Source organism: Schistocerca nitens, chromosome 6 (assembly GCF_023898315.1).
Source record: "Schistocerca nitens isolate TAMUIC-IGC-003100 chromosome 6, iqSchNite1.1, whole genome shotgun sequence".
Lineage (NCBI taxonomy): Eukaryota > Metazoa > Arthropoda > Insecta > Orthoptera > Acrididae > Schistocerca > Schistocerca nitens.
The window spans coordinates 149,601,544-149,621,968 of record NC_064619.1 but is presented as its reverse complement, the minus strand read 5'-3'; the positions used below and the strand labels follow the sequence as shown (position 1 = coordinate 149,621,968).

At 37.9% G+C, this 20,425-nt stretch overlaps 1 protein-coding gene across 2 annotated transcripts in view; it reads left to right on the top strand.

Moving 5' to 3' along the window:
• Positions 1-20,425, top strand: part of LOC126263692 (CDK5 and ABL1 enzyme substrate 2) — a 167,754-nt gene that overhangs the window by 90,113 nt on the left and 57,216 nt on the right. Inside the window, exons 5-6 of one of the 2 annotated variants that reach the window (XM_049960817.1) lie at positions 5,371-5,501; positions 9,720-9,755. In XM_049960817.1, coding sequence (XP_049816774.1) covers positions 5,371-5,501; positions 9,720-9,755 — 167 coding nt within the window. The remainder of the gene's footprint in view (positions 1-5,370; positions 5,502-9,719; positions 9,756-20,425) is intronic. The other variant, XM_049960818.1, reaches the window with a different exon arrangement.

Sequence of the window (20,425 nt, the reverse complement as noted above, 5' to 3'; positions counted from 1 at the left end):
ACTGTTGTTATAATGGCCAGAAATCGTAGATACAAATTTGTTTGAATGGCTGTTTTCTGTTAGTCTACACTTTTACCAATCCCGTTGCCTGCGAAGATGACTGTGAAGTTACAGTCCAACCTCAGCTAGCAGAGCTGAAGGATGGGAACCAGTTTTGAATAACAAATTTGTTGGTTAACCCATGACCCACCTAATGTGCACTACAGAATTTTGTATTGCAGTTACAGTATGTACACTACTGGCCATTAAAATTGCTGCACCAAGAAGAAATGCAGATGATAAACGGGTATTCATTGGACAAATATATTATACTAGAACTGACATGTGATTACATTTTCACGCAATTTGGGTGCGTAGATCCTGAGAAATCAGTACCCAGAACAACCACCTCTGGCCGTAATAACGGCCTTGATACGCCTGGGCATTGGGTCAAACAGAGCTTGGATGGCATATACAGGTACAGCTGCCCATGCAGCTTCAACACGATACCACAGTTCATCAAGAGTAGTGACTGGTGTATTGTGATGAGCCAGTTGCTCAGCCACCATTGACCAGACATTTTCAATTGGTGAGAGATCTGGAGAATATGCTGGCCTGGGCAGCAGTCGAACATTTTCTGTATCCAGAAAGGCCCGTACAGGACCTGCAACATGCGGTCGTGCATTATCCTGCTGAAATGAAGGGTTTCGCAGGGATCGAATGTAGGATAGAGCCACGGGTCGTAACACATCTGAAATGTAACGTCCACTGTTCAAAGTGCCGTCAATGTGAACAAGAGGTGACCGAGACATGTAACCAATGGCACCCCATACCATCACGCCGGGTGATACGCCAGTATGGCGATGACGAATACACACTTCCAATATGCATTCACCACGATGTCGGCAAACACGGATGTGACCGTCATGATGCTGTAAACAGAATCTGGATTCATCCAAAAAAATGACATTTTGCCATTCGTGCACCCAGGTTCGTCTTTGAGTACACCGTCACAGACGCTCCTGTCTGTGATGCAGCGTCAAGGGTAACCACTGCCATGGTCTCCGAGCTGATAGTCCATGTGCTGCAAACATCATCGAAGTGTTCGTGCAGATGGTTGTTGTTTTGCAAACGTCCCCATCTGTTGACTCAGGGATCAAGATGTGGCTGCACGATCCGTTATAGCCATGCAGATAAGATGCCTGTCATCTCGACTGCTAGTGATACGAGGCCGTTGGGATCCAGCACGGCATTCCGTATTACCCTCCTGAACCCACCGATTCCATATTCTGCTAACAGTCATTGGATGACGACCAACGCGAGTATCAGTGTTGCGATACAATAAACCGCAATCACGATAGGCTATGATCCGACCTTTATCAAAGTCAGAAACGTGATGGTACGCATTTCTCCTCCTTACACGAGGCATCACAACAACATTTCACCAGGCAACGCCGGTCAACTGCTGTTTGTGTATGAGAAATCGGTTGGAAACTTTCCTCATGTCAGCATGTTGTAGGTGTCACCACCGGCGCCAACCTTGTGTGAATGCTCTGAAAAGCTAATCATTTGCATATCACAGCATTTTCTTCCTGTCTGTTAAATTTCGTGTCTGTAGCATGTCATCTTCTTGGTGTAGCAATTTTAATGGCCAGTAGTGTACTTTTGAAAGCTTTTGAAGGTCTAACAAATTCAGAAACCTCTGGAGGGTACACTTAAGATCTTTAATAAAGTCAAAATTTCATTTTTAGTATTGCAGTATCTCAACACACAGTATAAATACAATACTGTACTTAATAGTTTGTTGCATATGAATTACTCATTCAAAAAACTTAGTAATTTTTGTTCGTTCTTGTGTCCCTTCAAATGTTTTCAAGCACTAATGTTCCCCCTCCCAATCTTTTTCATTAGAAGGATACCAGTGAGCATTGACTCACTGCATTGTTCAACAGATCTTAGGGTGACGTAAACTAACAACACATGTGATCTAATATCTGTGTTATTCTGTACCCAGTAGATCTCTGAAAGATAACAAATTCTTAATTTAGGTGACAGTTCCCTAGACATTCAAGAACTTTTTTGGGATCCATAAAAAACTGGTAGCACATTTTGGCAACATCCTCAAAGGCTCAAGATTTTTTTCAACTTCGTGATACATGTTGGAGCCCTCTATTCTGTGTGTTCAAGGAGCTTTTGATGCCAAACTAACAGTTATCTTTTCTTTTTTTCATTTTGTGTCCTGGGACAGGTATTTTTCTCTGAGGAAGCTAAAGGTTTTGTAGGTAATATTATGAAATTAATACCAGTTTAATTTGCTTAGGAAGTTCAGGCATTAGTATAGCTTTGAGTGTGAACTTAAACTCTGTCTTGGTCTGCAAATAACTTTTCTCCATGGAAAAGAAACACCCTTTCCTTCCTCACCTAGCAAGACAGTTAACATTTTAGTTTTTTCTTACAGTATCGGTCAGGTTAAAGGTGTGCCTTCTTCTCATTGATGGATGAACGAAAGAGCTTCCCCTACTTTATGAAAGTTGGATGTTTTCAGCAATATCTATGAGGCCTTTTCAAATTTAGATTTAGTCTCAACTCATTCTGAAATGTAGAAATACCACCTCTGTAATTAGATGCAATAGGTTATTGAATACTACTTCTTCTTTTTTATTTATTTATTTATTTTTCAACTTCTTTGACAACAGTTAATATATCAGCAAAAGTACACTTCCGCACAATTCAATTGCAATAGCATTAAAATACACACACAGGAGGAATCAACTGCTTGAATGCTCTGTTGTTGGCAGTGTAGCTATATTTGGACTGGTGAGTTGGTTGCTGGGGAAACAAGAAGTTCAGCCATTCGTGTCTCTTTGCTAACAATAGCCCAACACACTCTCACCCTCGAAGTACTTCTGTGGAGTACAGTGTTATGTTTGGATCGGCAACTTTTGGAAGCATTTTGGATAACCTGAGAGTTTGTAAAACCAAGTTTGGCTACAAGGGGTTTTACTTTATCTGGATGAAAATAACCAGTCTCGGTGAACTCAAATTAATCATCACATGTTTTTACCACCTATCTGATTCCACTTTAACAGTTGTGGAATTGTTCAAATAAAATATATGCTTAGTAGTGTGGAAGTATCTTTATCATGAAAATTGTATCATAGGCAATTTTAAACCAACCAACTAAAGATTTGGATGCCTGTTAATTTGTTGCTGGTTGTATGGACAAGACAGTCTTCCAAGAAAAGTCTGTAAGATTTCTCCGAAAACTGTCTCCCACATGTAATGGAAACATTTTAGACCTCATAACTACAGACAGGCCTGACCTTATCGACAGTATCTGTATAGAAACAATGATTAGTGATCACGATGTTATCTTGCCCGGTGGTTACTAAAGTCATTAAAACTTTCAAGAAGGCTAAGAGTGTCTTTATGTTGGAAAGAGCAGAAAAGCAGTTATAATCCTACTTAGTCAATGAAAGGACTTACAGAAATTATGGACAGAGTTTAAACTGATTGTAAAGTCACACTGGAGAAATATGTGCCAAGCAAGTGAATTAAGGGCAGAAACAACCAACTATTTTTATAACAACATTGAGAAAATACTGTGAAAACAGAGATTGTTGCACACTTGGTTTAAAAAAGAACACAGAGATGTTGACACAAAGGTTGGATGCACAGAGCTTACAAGTTCCTCCTTCATTCATTATCTGAATATCTTGCCTCAGAAAATTCTGGTCCTACGTACAATCGCTAAAAGGGTTGAAGGTTTCTGTTCAATTCACTTGTAAGCAATTCTGCTGTGTATTCACATTGAAAAATTTATTTGCACGGAAGGGTCATACAGACATGCCACCATATGACTGCTACATACACTCCCATATGGAGGACGTAGAATCAGATGTTCCTGACACTGAAAAATGATGAAAGAGATGAAAACAAATAAGTTGCCAGTTTCAAATGGAGTCCTCATTCGATTTTACAGAGAATTCTCTTTGACTTTGGTCCCATACTTAGCTTGCATTTATCTGTTGCAAGTATCTCATCCAGCGAAAAGTCCCAACAGACTAGAAAAAAGTGTGGGTGACTCATGTTTAAAAGAAAGGAAAAAGAACAGGCCTGCAAAATTACAGACCAGTATCCTCAATAACAGTATGCAGCAGAAGTTTTGAGCATATTCTTAGTTCCATTATAATAAATTTACTTGAGAGAGAGAAGCTACTGTTCACAAAACAACACAGATTTAGAAATCATTGCTCTTGCAAAATTCAGTTTGCCACTTTCTCACACAGTATCCTGGATACCGTGAGTGAGCGTCGACAGGCAGATCCCATATTCTTAGATTTCCGGAAAGCCTTTGACACTTTGCCAGAACCCAGTATGTTGTACTGCTTGGCAAGTTCTCATCAGAGAAAAATGTATCTGTAGGAGTATCTCAGGGAAGAATTATAGGACTGGTCTTATTCTCTGTATACATAAACTATCTGTTGGACAGCACGTGCAGTCATCATTCAGTGAGTTTTGGAGAGGATACAGAAAGACTTGGGCAGAATTTCTTTTTGGTGTGATCAATGGAAGCTGCCTCGAAATGTGGAAAAATGTATACTGATGTAGGTGAGTAGAAGAAAATGTTTGGATACAGTACTTCTCAATTCAGTCTTGTAGGTTAAGTATCTAGGCATAATGCTGCAAAGTGACTTGAAACGAATGAACATGTCAGGACAATTGTAGGGAAGGTGAATGGTCGATTTTGGTTTATTGAGAGAATTCTAGGAAAGTGTAGTGCAAAGAATGTTTATGAGATCCGTTCCTGGATGCATCTTGAGTGTATGAGATTCCCACCAGATCAAATTAAAGTACGACATTGAAGCGATTCAGAAGCGTGCTGCTTGATTTGTTACCAGGAAGTTCAGCCAAAGTGCATATTACAAAAATTGTGGGTTAACTTAGTTGGAAGTCCCTGCAGGGCGAAGATTTTCTTTTCATAAAATGCTATTAAGAAAGTTTAGGCAACCTCCATTTCCAATATACTGCAGAATGATCCTACTGCAGCCAGCATATGTCTCGTGTAAGGGCAGCAAAAACAAGGTAACTAAAACTGGGGCTCATATGGATATAGACAGTTGTTTTTCCCTTGCTTCTTTTCACCTGGAACAGGAAAGAGAATGACTGACACTAGTACAAGGTACATTACGCACAAACCATATGGTTCCTTGCAGAGTACGTGTGTAAATATAGATCTAAATTAATTTGTAATAATGTTTTTATATGAAATGCCACCTATGTTTCTTCAAAAATGTTAGTTTCAGATTCTTGTTAGTAAAAGAGTTTTTTTTGTTGCTGTTTCATATTTTGTGTGTGATGACTGAGATGTTTTATATGTACTGTTTATAGGAAATATCATATGGTGCTTTGCTGGTTCCATCTAGACACTCCTTTCGTGACCGTAAACATTTTGGGATGGATGGTGAGATGGCAGATTTGACTCATGGTCCTCATGGAAGTTCCAGACATGTTATTGCACGGTATGAATACCACATTATATGGAAGCATAAAAATTAAATTCTTCAAAAGAGAATTATGGAAATGGACAATATTCCACAGCCATATATATGTATTTAGATCATATTCTTATTGGATGTTCAGAGATACACTGGCCTGTGTTGTTGATGTGTTAAGTGTGTTTCATCACTGTTCTGTATTTTTTGGCTAAAACTAACAAAACTTGGATAGTAGAGACAATTTTTATCATCTCTCCACTTTTGCTACATGTCTAGCAGTGATTGGACTGCAGTGCAGAATTGATCTTGAGTCTATGAATCAAAGAGGTTGTAATCTACGCTGGCATGGCAGCTGAGTGTGTTGTGTTTGGTAACGGTTGAGATATTTTCCAAGAAGGCTGTGCACTAAAGTGAGTTACTATTAATTGTGTGATGGTTTTCTTGTCGAATAATTCATTGCTTCTCCTAACAATATGTAACGTTCTGGTTCTCAGTGAATTCTATTATAACATTCTTGTCCATATTTACTCACATGGGTCATTTTAAGATGTAAATCCATCTGTAATCACAAATGAAACTGTTGTGGGGTTGTTTCTACTGTGTGATTGACAACTTCTTTGTATTTGCGACTCCTGATCGTTCATGCCATGCAGTCCGCTTATTACTTGACTCATAGTCATTGTGCGTGACTCCTCGGAAAATATGAATGTACTGACCTGATGTTGACGTTACAATGAAAATTGTAGACTGATGATATTTGTCATAGTTGCATCGCACAGTTTAATTACTTGCATGAAAAAAGTTTATTCATTGCATATGTTCACAGCTCACTATATTATGCTGCCCAATGAAACGCACATTCTCTGCAGTGTTGATAAACAAATCAAAAGATGACTTCAGTGCCACAAGCTGTAGATTGTGTGAATTTGGGTGATGAATAATAACAGAGGAAGCAGTCGTGGAAACCATTGTGATCACAGGATGAAGGAAATTAATGTAATTGGTCAACCGGTGCAAAAAGAGTCGGGCAATTCGCAGGCATTAAGTGCAATGTGTACAAGATGTAATACTCTCTGCATGATGGCTCTCACCACAGGAAACAAGCATACCTCATCCTGCAAATAGACTGCTGTGGGGAGGGTAGCAGTGTGTAGGGTAGTAACAATGATTTCGTCATGTAATACTAGCATCGTATTCTTTGTTATGTACTTTTCTGAAAACACAAGTGACACATGGAAGTAACAATCACTTTCTAAATGTTTCCACTGGTCATAACTGAAATCAACTTATTAATTAATATGTTGAATGAAGATACTTACAGCTACAAATTGTGTATTATTACATACAGTAGAAAAAATGAAATGAAAATTTCAAGAAATAATCACTTCATTCAAGATCACTAATCCCATCTGTGTACATATACAGGTCATGAACATGTGAAATTGTCACTTCAGGCCATGTCTCACTGCGTAAGTAGTAGTGTATTCATTCTCTCTCTCTCTCTCTCTCTCTCTCTCTCTCTCTCTCTCTCTCTCTCTCCATTGCAGAAATCCAATACATTCTGCATCATTTTCTTGTCACCAATGCAGATTACAGGTATCCTCCATTTTGGAGTTGGCGAGGTTGATAAACCTTATGGTGAGTCAAGAATAAATGGTGCCTTCACTCATGTTAAAACCTGATGATGAAGAAACCTTGAAGAGAAAAGATAAAACAGTGCACAGTATACAATTAATGATTGTTTTAAGTTATAATGCACACAGTGTTTTTGCTAGTTAACGTTGACATAAATAGAAATAAGTGGAAATCGACTGGCATCACATTCTCCATTACTGTCAGCAGCAGCATGATAGTTCTTCCTCCTGTGGTCAAACTGCAAATCAAAAATTGTCTTAAGGGAAGACTAACTGTTACTCTTGAATTTATGGAGCCCTTTGGATGATCTTGTCGGAAATCATAAATATGCTTTCATATTGGTGACTGATCAAAGGTGTAAGATAAGCAACAAAATGTAAGTAAGTATAGACAAGAAAACCCAAGAACACATAGTGAAATCATTAAACTAAAGTATTACAAGCACACACCAAAGATTATTGAAGAGGAAATTCTAAACTGTAAAAAAGAGGGTTAAATATTACCTTCATTCTGAAACAACCATCCTCTACAATGAAACTGAGGGCAGAAAATGAAACTCAGTTTAATAGAATTTTACAAAAATAGTGGTAATTATGAGAACATTTGAAATGGAGAGGAAAGCTACTAATGGTTGTTTCTAATATGTGGTCAAAATGAGACAGTAAGACAAACAAAAATGGTATCATCTGTTATTATAGGTTACGGCTACACAAACAAACACATTAAAATGGTATCATCTGGATGTGTGAAGAAAATGAGTCACAAAAAATTCTAATTAGAAATTATAAGCACAATATACAATGCTAGACAAAATGAGAACAAGAAGGAAGGGGTAGTTTTTTAAGGTGAAAAACCTACAAATTTTTGTAATAATATATAGTGGGGTAATTGTGATAGTAAATGGATGCTGATGGAAGTGGAAACATAAATCACTTTAAATTTATCCTCCATTTCCACCACCGTCGTAAGTACCCCTCTGTTTTCTCCTCTTCCCTGTTTGTCTGTAATATATCCTGTCAGGGGAAGCCGCTTTTTGTTGTATCATCATAGAAAGTGGAGCTAATAGTTGTTTGTTAATATTTTCCAACATGCAGGTGAAACACCAGAAGTAATTTCTTTGTATTGGTAATCACTCTTGGTGATTCCACAGAAGTAGTAACAACTGTATCAATGATGTCTAGAGTATATTACCCCCTTCCGCATGTAAAGGCATTTTATTGATTCATGGAAGACGAATTGGTTCTTCCTTTTGGAAGTTAATGTGGTTGGGAAGGACATGGAAACAAGAAATGGTGTGTTTCAAATACCTGAGGATTTGGTTTAACATTACCAAAGCATAAGTTACAGGGTGATTTCCTGTAGTTTTCTTAATAATTAATGTGTATCATTTCTCTTGTTGTTTGATGAAATTTTGTGCTTCTCTTTTTTGGAAAGCTTTTATAAATTTTAATCAAATTATTTGGTAAAGGTTCAGATCATTTACCAAGTATTTCTCATGCACTACACCATTATGTTTGGCATTAGATTTGGCTTTGGTGTTACAGCTGTTTAAAACAATTTTATTGAGAAGTTACCATTCATTTGCTATTTTGATAAAGCCGTTGGTGGTTGAACTGAAGTCATTTCAAGATTCTTTGATACTGTGATTCTACAACAAATACAATTGCAACTTATTGGGATACTGGAGAAAACCAATTTTATGGAATTATTTGCATTTGAAAAATTCCTCAAAGCAACAAAAGCATCTTATGGTTTATTTGTTGCAGTGAAATGTTTCAGGGCAATGTTTATAACACTCTACAAGCCTAGTAACATGAAAACCATTCTTAAGTATTATGTTTATGGAAGAGCAGGGTATTTTTCTGGCTTTATAATGTGCTAGTTTTCTTTTTGTGTTACAGCAAAATTAAATCTGTTTATTCTGATTCTGTCAGCTATAAACCACCTAATTAATGAGCACGGTAGTCTGTATTCTCAGTACTTTTTACTATTGTAGGCCATACATTATGCTGTCTGAAGTTTTTGTCCCTACATTAAACTGTCTACGGCCTCGGAACATTTACATGTTTTAAACATGCACCAATAACCTTCAGTATATTGGATGAATTACCTCTAATTCAGTTGCACTTCTGTTTCGTAGCAAATATTAATAGTGCACAACCTTCTATTCAAAAAATTTGTGCATTATTAACTTCTAATAAGAGTTGGCTACTTTATTATTAGTTGTAAACTATAATAATACAGTCACCTCTGATAATAGAATACTTCATTCTAAACAAATGAAGAAAAAAAGAAAGAAAGAAATGAGAAACACAACAATGATGCAGTATATGTCAAAGCAGATTTTTCATCTGTGTTACCCTTATTGGTTCCTCCATATTTGATTTTGAACATTTTGCCTTGTGGTGACATCGCTCTGATGCTCATGTACCGTTACATTCAACAGGCCTGAAAAGTATCACTATTAGTACATTATCTGAGCTAAACACAATGCGCGCATGCATGGTAAATACATAGAACATGGTCTGAACTTGTACCAAATTTTTTTAATGAAATAATTTGAACCCCTATTTTTATTTTTTCAATTGTTTTACATTTTTATTGCAGGACAAAAGTCTTAACGTGGCATATGGATCACAAATGGTAAAAATTGCATATGTATAATAACTTCTGTATTTTGTAGAAAATCTTGCTGTTGTAGTAGTTGATTATGTAGTTTTATTTGTAGAAAAATGCTGTCCAGTGAATGTTCTGGGGTTTCACTATCTGTACTTTATGGTGAAGGAAAGTCAATGCACATAACACTAATACATGGATATTCTGGAATTTTGACCTTCATTTATCTAAACATATTAAAGTATTTATATAGTTGTTGATCACCACAGATTCAGTGCTTGCTTTCTTAAAAGAATCTTTCTTGACTAACCCTGTCTTGAATAAGTTTTGATGCAGTCCTCTCTTTCAGTTGCTTGCTTCAAATGCTCTTCTGTATGGTGAACAGTATTTTGCCAGAGATGAAAAAAGCTCATCACACACAACAAATAATTGAAATGATATCTTCCATACCGACCATACAACAATAGTATTGTTGGCATATTGCTCGAATTGCAAGCTTGAAAGAAGTACTTCAGTGTTATTTTGAGTAATAATTTCATTAGATTACTGTAGGTGTTTCAGATTGTCAGCATATGTTTAATATTGTCAAGTAAAATAAGCACAATGTGTGTCATATAAAGTATTGTATTGTTGTTCCTTAATAGTTCATCACTGTTCATGATCCTGTGAAAAGAAAAGTAGCGAAGTATTGTACTGTTGGTGCATGGTGTGCAGAAAATTATTATTTTGTGGTTATTTTATTTTGTAGCACACATTCAGATAGAAGTGTGTGTCTGGGAGAAAATGTATGTTGCATGCACACAAAATTGGGTGTACATGCTTACAACCTTTGTGATCATGCTCTCAGCAATGTGGTTGCCGTACCCTAGTACGCATAGTACTGGTAAAATACACTCCCTGACAAAAAAAAGTGAAGCATCCAGATGGAGAGGAGGAAATAGCGAAACTTCACAGCTTGAAGAGCGTATGTGATGTAATTCCAGAGATTACATAACTGGGTCAAATTTGCAAAGAGTGTGGCAGTATGACACTGCACTCCCTCTGACCTGAATGCGTACATTGATTTGGCTGGGCAGGATGTCATAAAACTGTTGTATATCCTTCTGAGGCACCGTGACACCAGGAGTGACACTGCTATTTCTCTCCAAATCACCAGAAGATTTGGACCTCTCCCCAGGTTGCAACCGTACTCGACGACAGTGATTGTCCAGGGTAGTGCAGAAATGCAATTCTCATCACTAAAGACAGTCAGTCACCACTCGTCGGCAGTCCATGCTGTCTGGCCACAACACCAATGCAAACACAGCCATTTGTGCTGTGGTGTTCAGTGGCAGCCTATGCATGAGATGGTAGTTCTTCAGTCCATCTGCTTTTAATCTCCAACCAATGGTGCAGGATGACACAGAATGTTGCAGGGAGTCTACTTGTTCTCAGACGGCAGGCACTGTTGTGAAGGTGTTACAGAGTGCTAGATGCACATTACGGTGAATCTCCCTTACAGTAGTTAGAAGTGATTGACTAGAACCTTGATGACAAGTACGCCTGCCCTCAACTTCCCGTGCAGTCCAAAGTTTGGCTACTGTCACATCTAAATGCGCCACAAACTTTTATATTGTACAATCTGACCACCCGGCCAGATCGAGACTCACAGTGAGGCCCCTTTCGTACTGTTAGGTGCTGATAACTTCGTCCCACACAATTATATGGCATCTACATGTCTTTCAGAGTGATCACCCTGTATCTGATGCTGTTTGCATCCCTCATAGACCCTACTAGACCTGCTAACAACACTAAACGTGGAAAACATTCGTGCTCTTTGGTGGCATTCTGCCTGCCATAGAGAATTTTAATTTTGATTCTAATAACCTACATACCCACCAACAGTGTGTGCAGTACAAAGTTACAATGACGTCTGCCTGTGTCTTCTGGGTACATCACTTTTTTTATCAGGTAGTGTATTAATGTTATTTGTTTTTTGTTGCTATGCAAAAAAAGTGGGACGCATGATGTAAGATAGTTGGTTCAGTCTGCTAATGCTGAAGATGCATAACAATATTTATTGGAAAATCTGCAGTAATTCTAGTGACATTTAGAGAAAGAGCTGACATTTGCAGAATTTGAACGCAGTTATATAGATGTGAAATATAGTATGTGTACATTTGTACTATAAAACAGGTTCAGTTTGCAGCTGTGAAAAACTTGGACAATACAAACTTACCAGGCCCAAAAACTTTCAAGACTGTATTAATAAATAATAGAGAAAAGTGAAGATGTGATTTTAATGCTTGAGATGCTGTACATAATCTTTCCCTGTGTAAGTAAAGTGCCGGTAACATTCATACAGTGATGTGGAACTATCAGAAAAATCATTCTTTGAGATGCTATTCAGTTTGCACATCACATTGGCTTGAATGTTGGTTATATTGTCAGAGAATTGACACATTGTGTGTGTTTCTGCACTTTATTTTGTGGTAGGTTTGCATTTATTAACACCAAGTATTTTTACCTGTAATGATTCTTTCCACAAAATAATTATCAGTCTTTTGCATTTAAATCAAGTCACAGCAAATGTCTACACATTGGTTTTATTCTGGATTCAAAATGTGCAGGTCAAACTTTGAACACAATTTTTCTCTTTTTCCAAACATTCTAGAGAATGTCTTGAACAGTTGATTTAGAGATGAAGTGCTCCATTGTGATGTGTGACACAACTACTTTGACACACTACGGCCACACGTCCACTACTTAACATTACCTGCTCACAACTGATTGGCTGCATGCACATCTGTTGTTTACAGTCGTTAATTCGAACCAATGCCATTGCAACTGCATTGATGATGTTGCTTACACGCCAAGAATAAAATCAATTTCTTAACTTTTTTGTTGGACAGTGTATATTAAATAGCTGTATAAGTTTAGTAAATGCCATATGATTCCAGATTTTGGAAGTGGATGTAGTGGCAATGTTTACACATTAACTAGATGTAGTTCATATATTTTCCAAACCTTTTTCTGATACTTGCAGCACTAAGTGCTGATATTTAGGCCCAACACCAGTAAATCTTGAAACAATGTCCATATTTCATTCTTGTTCTGGTATACTTAAAATGTTTTTCTGTACTGTCAGATTGTTTAAAGATAAGGAAACATTGGTCAGAAACAAGAGTGCAGCTTTCAACTAAAGTTCTATCCATTTCACTGTGAGTGATGTTATTACTCTTTGTTACTTACTGCTAGCAGAATATGAACGCTTAATCCTGTAGCATTACATAACTCATAACCCTCAGGATTATAAAATTGAGTATTACTCAGAGAACTGAGTTAGTAATGGCTTCGTTTTGTTTGGCAAAACCCAGTGTTTCTAAACCGGAAACAGGTCAGTGGACTCTGTCCTCTGTTACCATATGCTCCGTGTGAGCTTTAACAATGTTCATGAGATATGATGATGGAAGATAGTGTGACTCAAACTCACTATGAGCTGGGGGACAACATCTGGGGCACCTGTTACACCCTTGCTCAGACATCCTGTATTCTGTTGATTTGAGTCCTGCTTCTGTAGTGTGTAGTCTAACCTCTTATTACTTATAGTATAACCTAGCTTTAATGTTCACAATGTTAATTTGCACCAATTTTTCCATTAATGTACTTATAATTTTCAAACAATTTACATTTTATGGATAATTGTTTGTGGCGAAAAAAACTGATATAATTCATATAAAATGAAGCTGACATGACGTTTGCCTTAAAACAGTGTTTACAGGTGACACATTGTTAATTTTCTTGAGTGTGGGCGCACTAAATCTGGATCAGTAAAAGTCAAAACAATTTGCGGAATTAGTGATTTTCTCTTGGTGGTGCCAAACTCTGCTCAGCTTGGTGTTGATGGGAGTAACTGTTACAGTAGAAGTCAGAAGAGAGTGTGACCTCAGGCCTACATTAACTTGTTTGTTGTTACTGCCAGCCTTAACTTCAGTACTGTGCAATATACAAGAAATTATATGCTAAAATTATTGTAGCCATATTGTTTCAGTGTTACCTTTGCTCTGTTGTTATAATTGTATGCAGAGGACATCCACTTCTCAGTATTTGTAACTAATAGTATAGTTTCATTTATGGTTTATATATGTATTGAACTCACATCATCTGGTAGCTAAGGTTGATTACATTGGCTGTGCCGACAAAGAGGTCTCTGCAGATCAAGATCGGTTGATTTCAATCAACACAGCTACTCCAATCAATCACCATGCCAAAGCATTAATTGTGTGTACAGTGTAGCATTGATCATAACCATACCTGTTATCAAAATGCTTTGTTGTTAGCCATTTATTTCAATTATAAGTTTAGTGTTTTCGGCCTCAATTTTGGGATGTAAAACACAGAGGGTGTTCAAAAAGTTTTGCATAGTCTCTCTAATGTTTTTATTTTTTGCAGGAGGAGAATGAAATTTTTTGTAAACATACTTTCAACATTTAGCTATACATTGAGCCTACTCAATGTAGCCTCCATCAGCTGTGACACCTCTGGCCCAACGTTCTTTCCATGATATAAATGCAATTTGGTAAAATTCTGGGGATTGACTTTTACAGCATCACTTGACACAGGAAATACAGTCTTTCTCACTATCAAATATTTTACCGTGCAGGTGGGCCTTCGGATGACCAAAGAGGTAAAAATCAGATGGAGTCAAGTCTGGACTGTATGGAGGATGAGGAACAATTTTCCAACCCATTTTCCTGATTTTCTCCTGCATCATAAGGGCTGTATGGGGTTTGGAATTGTCATGCTGTAGTCTGATGAACTGACCCTGAAGCTATGGTCTGTGGGTCTTGATGGCACGCTGTAGCTTGTCCAGTGACAAACAGTAATGGTCCCATTTAATTGTGGAGCCAGGTTACAAACAGTCAATGAAAATGACACCACACTTATCCCAGAAGGAGGAGGTCATCAACTTTCGACCTGCTGTTCGTGAAAGTCTCGGATTCTTGTTCCGAGGGGAAACCAGATGACACCACTCCGTGGATTTGATTTTGCTCTCAGGTTCGGACAAAAACAACAATTTTTCATCCTGGGTATTGACACCATCGAAACACTGTTTCCACTCTTCAGTAAAGGTCTTCATTAGACCCTAGCACACATTCTTCCTCATTGTCTTCATTTCTCTTGTCAGTAATCTAGGCACCCAACATGCACAGATTTTTCTGTACCCTAGTGACTATTCCAGTGATACCACACTACCGAATGACAAATGCGTCATTTCAGCAAGCTGTTGTATTATCACACATTGTCATTTTGGATGATTTTTATCAATGGACTCCTTATTTACATCACTCACTGCCATCGATGGTCTACTGCATCGTGGATTGTCCAGTAGAGAGAAATAAACTTCTTTAAACACCTGCAATCGCCACTGGATACTGCTGCGATCCACTGTGTCCTCATAAACAGGGAGCTACTTCCTGAGAATCGATGTGGCAGAATCATCGTCGGTCTTGAAGAGGAACTCCATCACCGACCGTTGTCACAACTTGACATCTATTTCATGGTCCATTGTGGCTCACCTGTAAATAAAAGAAAATACTTTTATACGACAACTTACAGCTAAATGTTTGAAGTATGTTCACAAAAAAAATTCATTCTCCTCTTGCAAAAAATACAAAAAAATTAGAGACTATTGTGCAAAAGTTTTTGATTGCCCTTTGTATTACTAAAAGAAAGAGATGATGCAATAGAAATCATAAATCCCCAAAAGAGATATAGTTTAACACAGAACACATGTTGCATTTGCACAATGTTTAGGGATACCTGTATCTATGTTGAGCATCATTAACAGTGAACCTGGTTAGAAAAAATAAAAATGAAATATGCCAGTTACTCTAAATATGTGGACCTGGAAGAAATACGAGGGTCACTCCAAAAAAAAAAATGCACACTATTTTTGTAAAAATATGGTTTTCATTGTGCATGTGTGAAAGTTTTACAGTGTGTAGATACATCCTTCCCGCATGTTTTCAAACTTAGTTCAACCTGTTCCCGTGAGTGGTGCCATCACAGCATGTCTTCAAGATGGCTGCTACACCTGACATTCGTCAGAAGCAATGTGCTGTCATAGAATTCCTGTGCTGTGAAAACGAGACAGTGGGAAACATCCACAAGAGGTTGAAAAAGGTTTATGGAGATGCTGCTGTCAATCGCAGTACAGTTAGTCGGTGGGCTAGGAGGTTACGTGATGAAAGCGGGCACGGCAATATTGAGGATTGTCCTCGCAGCGGCAGGCCTCGTACTGCACACACTCCAGACAATGTGCAGGGAGTTAACGAATTGGTGACTGCTGACAGACGCATCACAGTGAACGAATTGTCACGCTATGTTGGGATAGGGGAAGGAAGTGTTTGCAGAATACTGAAAGTGTTGGCGGTAAAAAAGGTTTGTGCCAGGTGGGTTCCCAGGATGTTGACAGTGGCTCACAAAGAAACAAGAAAAATGGTATAGAGTGAACTTTTGGAACAGTACGAGAATGGTGGAGATGCATTTCTTGGAAGAATTGTGACAGGTGATGAAACATGGCTCCATCATTTTTCACCAGAGACGAAGAGGCAATCAATGGAGTGGCATCATGCAAATTCATCCAAGAAAAAAAAATTCAAAACCATGCCTTCTGCTGGAAAAGTTATGGCTACGGTGTTTTTCGATTCCGAAGGACTCTTGCTTGTGGACATCATGCCAAATGGAACCACCATAAATTCTGAGGTATATGTGACAACACTGAAGAAATTTGAAACTCAACTGAGTCATGTTCGACCACATCGGCAAAAGCAGGATGTTTTGCTGTTGCACGACAATGCATGGCCACATGTCAGTCAGAAAACTATGGAAGCGATCACAAAACTCTGATGGACAACACTGAAACACCCGCCTTACAGTCCTGACCTGGCTCCATGTGACTATCATCTCTTTGGGAAACTGAAAGACACTTTTCTTGGAACAAGGTTTGAAGATGATGACTCGCTTGTGCATGCTGCCAAACAGTGGCTCCAACAGGTTGCTCCAGAATTTTACTGTGCGGGTATACAGGCGCTGGTTCCAAGATGGTTAAGGCAGTTGAAAGGGATGGAAATTATGTGGATAAATGAAAATATTGTTCCTAAAGGATGTTTCTACACACTGTGAAACTTTCAAACATGTAAAATAAAAGATGGATTTAAAAAAAAATAGTGTGCATTTCTTTTGGAGTGACCCTCGTATAAAGAACTACTTTGAGACAGCATGTGCTTCCAACACCCTCATGAAAGGTGTAGCATTGCACGAAAATGTGCTGAATGTGGCCATTATGCTTGGAGTCAAGGACTTTTCCACAACTAACAATTGGATCATTAGGTACAAGAAGCAGTATAAGGTTTTAAATAAAACTGTGTGTGGTGAAGGAAACAGTGTAAACATAACAACTGTTAGTGAATGGCAGACTGGTAGATTACAAGAACTTAGTATAAACTGAAAGACATCTTCAACATAGGTGAAACTGTTCTCCCTTTCAGCATCCATTCAAACAAAACTCTTTCCTCCAAAGCCAAAAATTACCATGGTGGGAAACACTGTAAAGTTCACCTTGCAGGCTTGCAGTAATGCTAGGCAGGAGCGGTGATGACTTGGAAAAATTAAACCCTTTGTGTTTGCAAAATAAAAAACGCCACAGAGCTTTAAAATTGTGGAAACATTACCCATGAACTACAGTTCCAATAACAAACTGTAGATGACATTGGAACTACTTGAGAAGCAATGCTGTAGTCTTGATGCAAGAATGGTAATGAATAACAGAAAATTCTCCTGTTAGTGGAATGTTGCCCTGCACATCCAAAAAATAGAAATTTTTGCAATGTGCAGTTAAGAGTTCCTGCCTCAAGATTGCACGAGCAAATTGCAGCCCTTGGAATAAGGCATTATGTGGGCCTTCAAAACTTATTACAGGAAAGCCATTGTGCAGAAGGCCTCAAGTTTGATGGAAGCTAGAAGAGACCCAGCCTGCTTTAAAGTGTCAGTTTTAGGTGATTTCTACTATTTTGCCAACACATGGACATAGATTAAGGAGTCCACCATCTCCACTGCTTTCTAAAAGTGGGATTTATTCAGAAAAAGGAAATGCATCCAACATACCAGATCAGCAACCACGATTACACTGAAAGCCTTCTTGCTTCATCGTGTGAGAAGATGCAATTGGAGCATCCACTAAAAGGTTTCCTGCACGTTGACGACTTGCTGTCTCTGTTGAAAACATATATGTTGAAGATCTAATTGACATTCATACACAGGAAAACAATGACAGTGCAAGAAGTGATAATGATAATGACTGCGACTTAGTTCCTTATATTGCAGTTGTAAATGCAGCAATGAAGACAGTAAAAATTATATTCCTACTGCAGATATATCTGTCAAATCTTTTTATTGTGTTTATGAACTGGTAACCCATATTGAAAAAAATTCACCAAAAAATTAAAACAACCTACAATTTTGGATATTTTTGTTAAGAAGTATGAACAGATGTATCTATTTGTTCATTAAGTCACATTTATGCAACACCATCCAAATTAAATATCTTTATTATAAATAAAATGGCTTATTAATGTTTCATAACGTGTGAGCTTAAAAGACTAAAGTGTGAAACCCTCCCACTGTGAAATCTTTGTTGTAGTGACAGACTGAATTGTAGCGTAGTCCAAGGTCTGTGTCAAGGGAAGGTGACAATTTGGTTACAAGCCTGTGAAGCCAACAAATACAAATGTGTAATAAAGGCTGTGGTGACAGCTTGACCTATTCACACACCATATTTAAAGCATTTTGCTGTTATTTGCACATTATTCATTATAAAATCTAAAATGGCCAGATAAGTTCGGGTACTTTGTCTACCTGCCGATGTCACTTTTCCCGACACATTAGGTGGGAGAGATCTATAATGCAGTGTAACACTTAAACTGCATATTTTCATTGTATGCAAGTATAAATTAGAACACTGTCAAATACAGTGCCTTAGCTTCACAAACAGTATGAACGTGGCTCAGTTTGTTACTATCTGTCTCTCTCCAGAACACATCATTTGTAGTGTGATTTGTTGTGCTAAAGTGTTGTTGAATATCTCATTGGAAACTAAACGTGGTACCAAATTCAGAAAATGTCTGTTAGGTAATAAACAACTCTCCAACAGTATTTTGATGCATATTATGTACATACATCATTTGTCCAGAAAGTATCGAGACTTGATTTTATTCCTAGTATATAAGTGACGTCAGCACAGTAGCTACAGTAACAGCTTGAACTAACAACTGTAAACAACGGATGTGCATTCGAGCAGTCAGCTCTGAGCAGGCAGTATTTAAGTAGTGGATATGTGTCTGTAGTGTGTCAACATTGTTGTCACAAATAGCAGCGGAGTGGTGCCCCTAAATCAAGTGTTAAAGACATTTTCCAGCATGTTTTGAAGAAGAAGAATAGAAAATGTACAAAGTTTGTCTGACACACCTTGACTCACAAACAAAAGTTAAAACATTAGGACACCTGCCATGATGTGAGTGAACTACAAAATACAGATACATCTTTTCTGGCAAAAATCGTACTGGGTAGCAAGATTAGGTAATTGTCAGTATGAACCTATTACAAAATGACAAACTGCAGAAACTCACATGAAGAGTCAACACTTTGATAACATAAGTGAAATTCAAGCCAATGCAATGCACAAGTTGAACAATATCCCAAGGAAGACTATCCTGACAATTTCACATGGTTGTATGAATTTTTGTTTGTTGTACTCTAGTGGGGGGGGGGGAGGGGGGGGGGTGCATAGAATACCTGAAGCCTTAAAACCACTATTTCATCTCTCTCTCTCTCTCTCTCTCTATCTTTCTCTCTCTCTCTCTCTCTTTAAATGTAGCCTTGAAACTTCTTGGACTGACAGGGTATATCATGTATAAACTATGATGTGATTTCTCACCTTTTACATTTTCACACAGTTTACACCATTTTTTTAACTCCATTGAAAAGTGCAAAAATCGGATTTCACTGCATCTAGTGATGTGTGCAGTGGTAAGACATTGGACTTGCATTCATGAGGACAACGGTTCAAATCCACCCGGCCATCCAAATGTAGGTTTTCCATTGTTTCCCTAAATTGCTTAAGTCGTTGACAGAATGTTAAACCCTAATCTTCCTTCTTTTCCTTCCTTAATGTGCAAAGAAGCACTCACAGTGGTTCAGTGAGTCTTCAAATAGTAATAGGGCAAGCATAATATGTCAGGACGTATTTATTGTAGTGAAAAGAAAGATGGGAAGGTGTAGTATTCAGTTCAATTGGCTTTGTTGTGGGACCCTCTTTCTCCAAACTTCCACTAGCATTTGTGTAATAACCATATGAAAAATGGGAAACTAAAGGAATTCACATTTGCTGTGAATTTAAACTGCACCACACATTTTAATAAAGAGTAAGCAAACATGCGGAATGTAAAGTATTGTTTTATGCGATCAAAACAGATTGTGCTCAACTGTATAAATCTACATTAATAATTATGGAGATCATCCCACCGAGCAGGGTGGAGCATTCTGATGGACAGTTCACAGATTTCAGTTTTCCAAGGTATCCCTAAACTGTTTAAAGCAAATGCCATATTGTCTTTTTAATTTCCTTTTCTTTTTCTGAAAAAGTGGGGAAGGGGGTG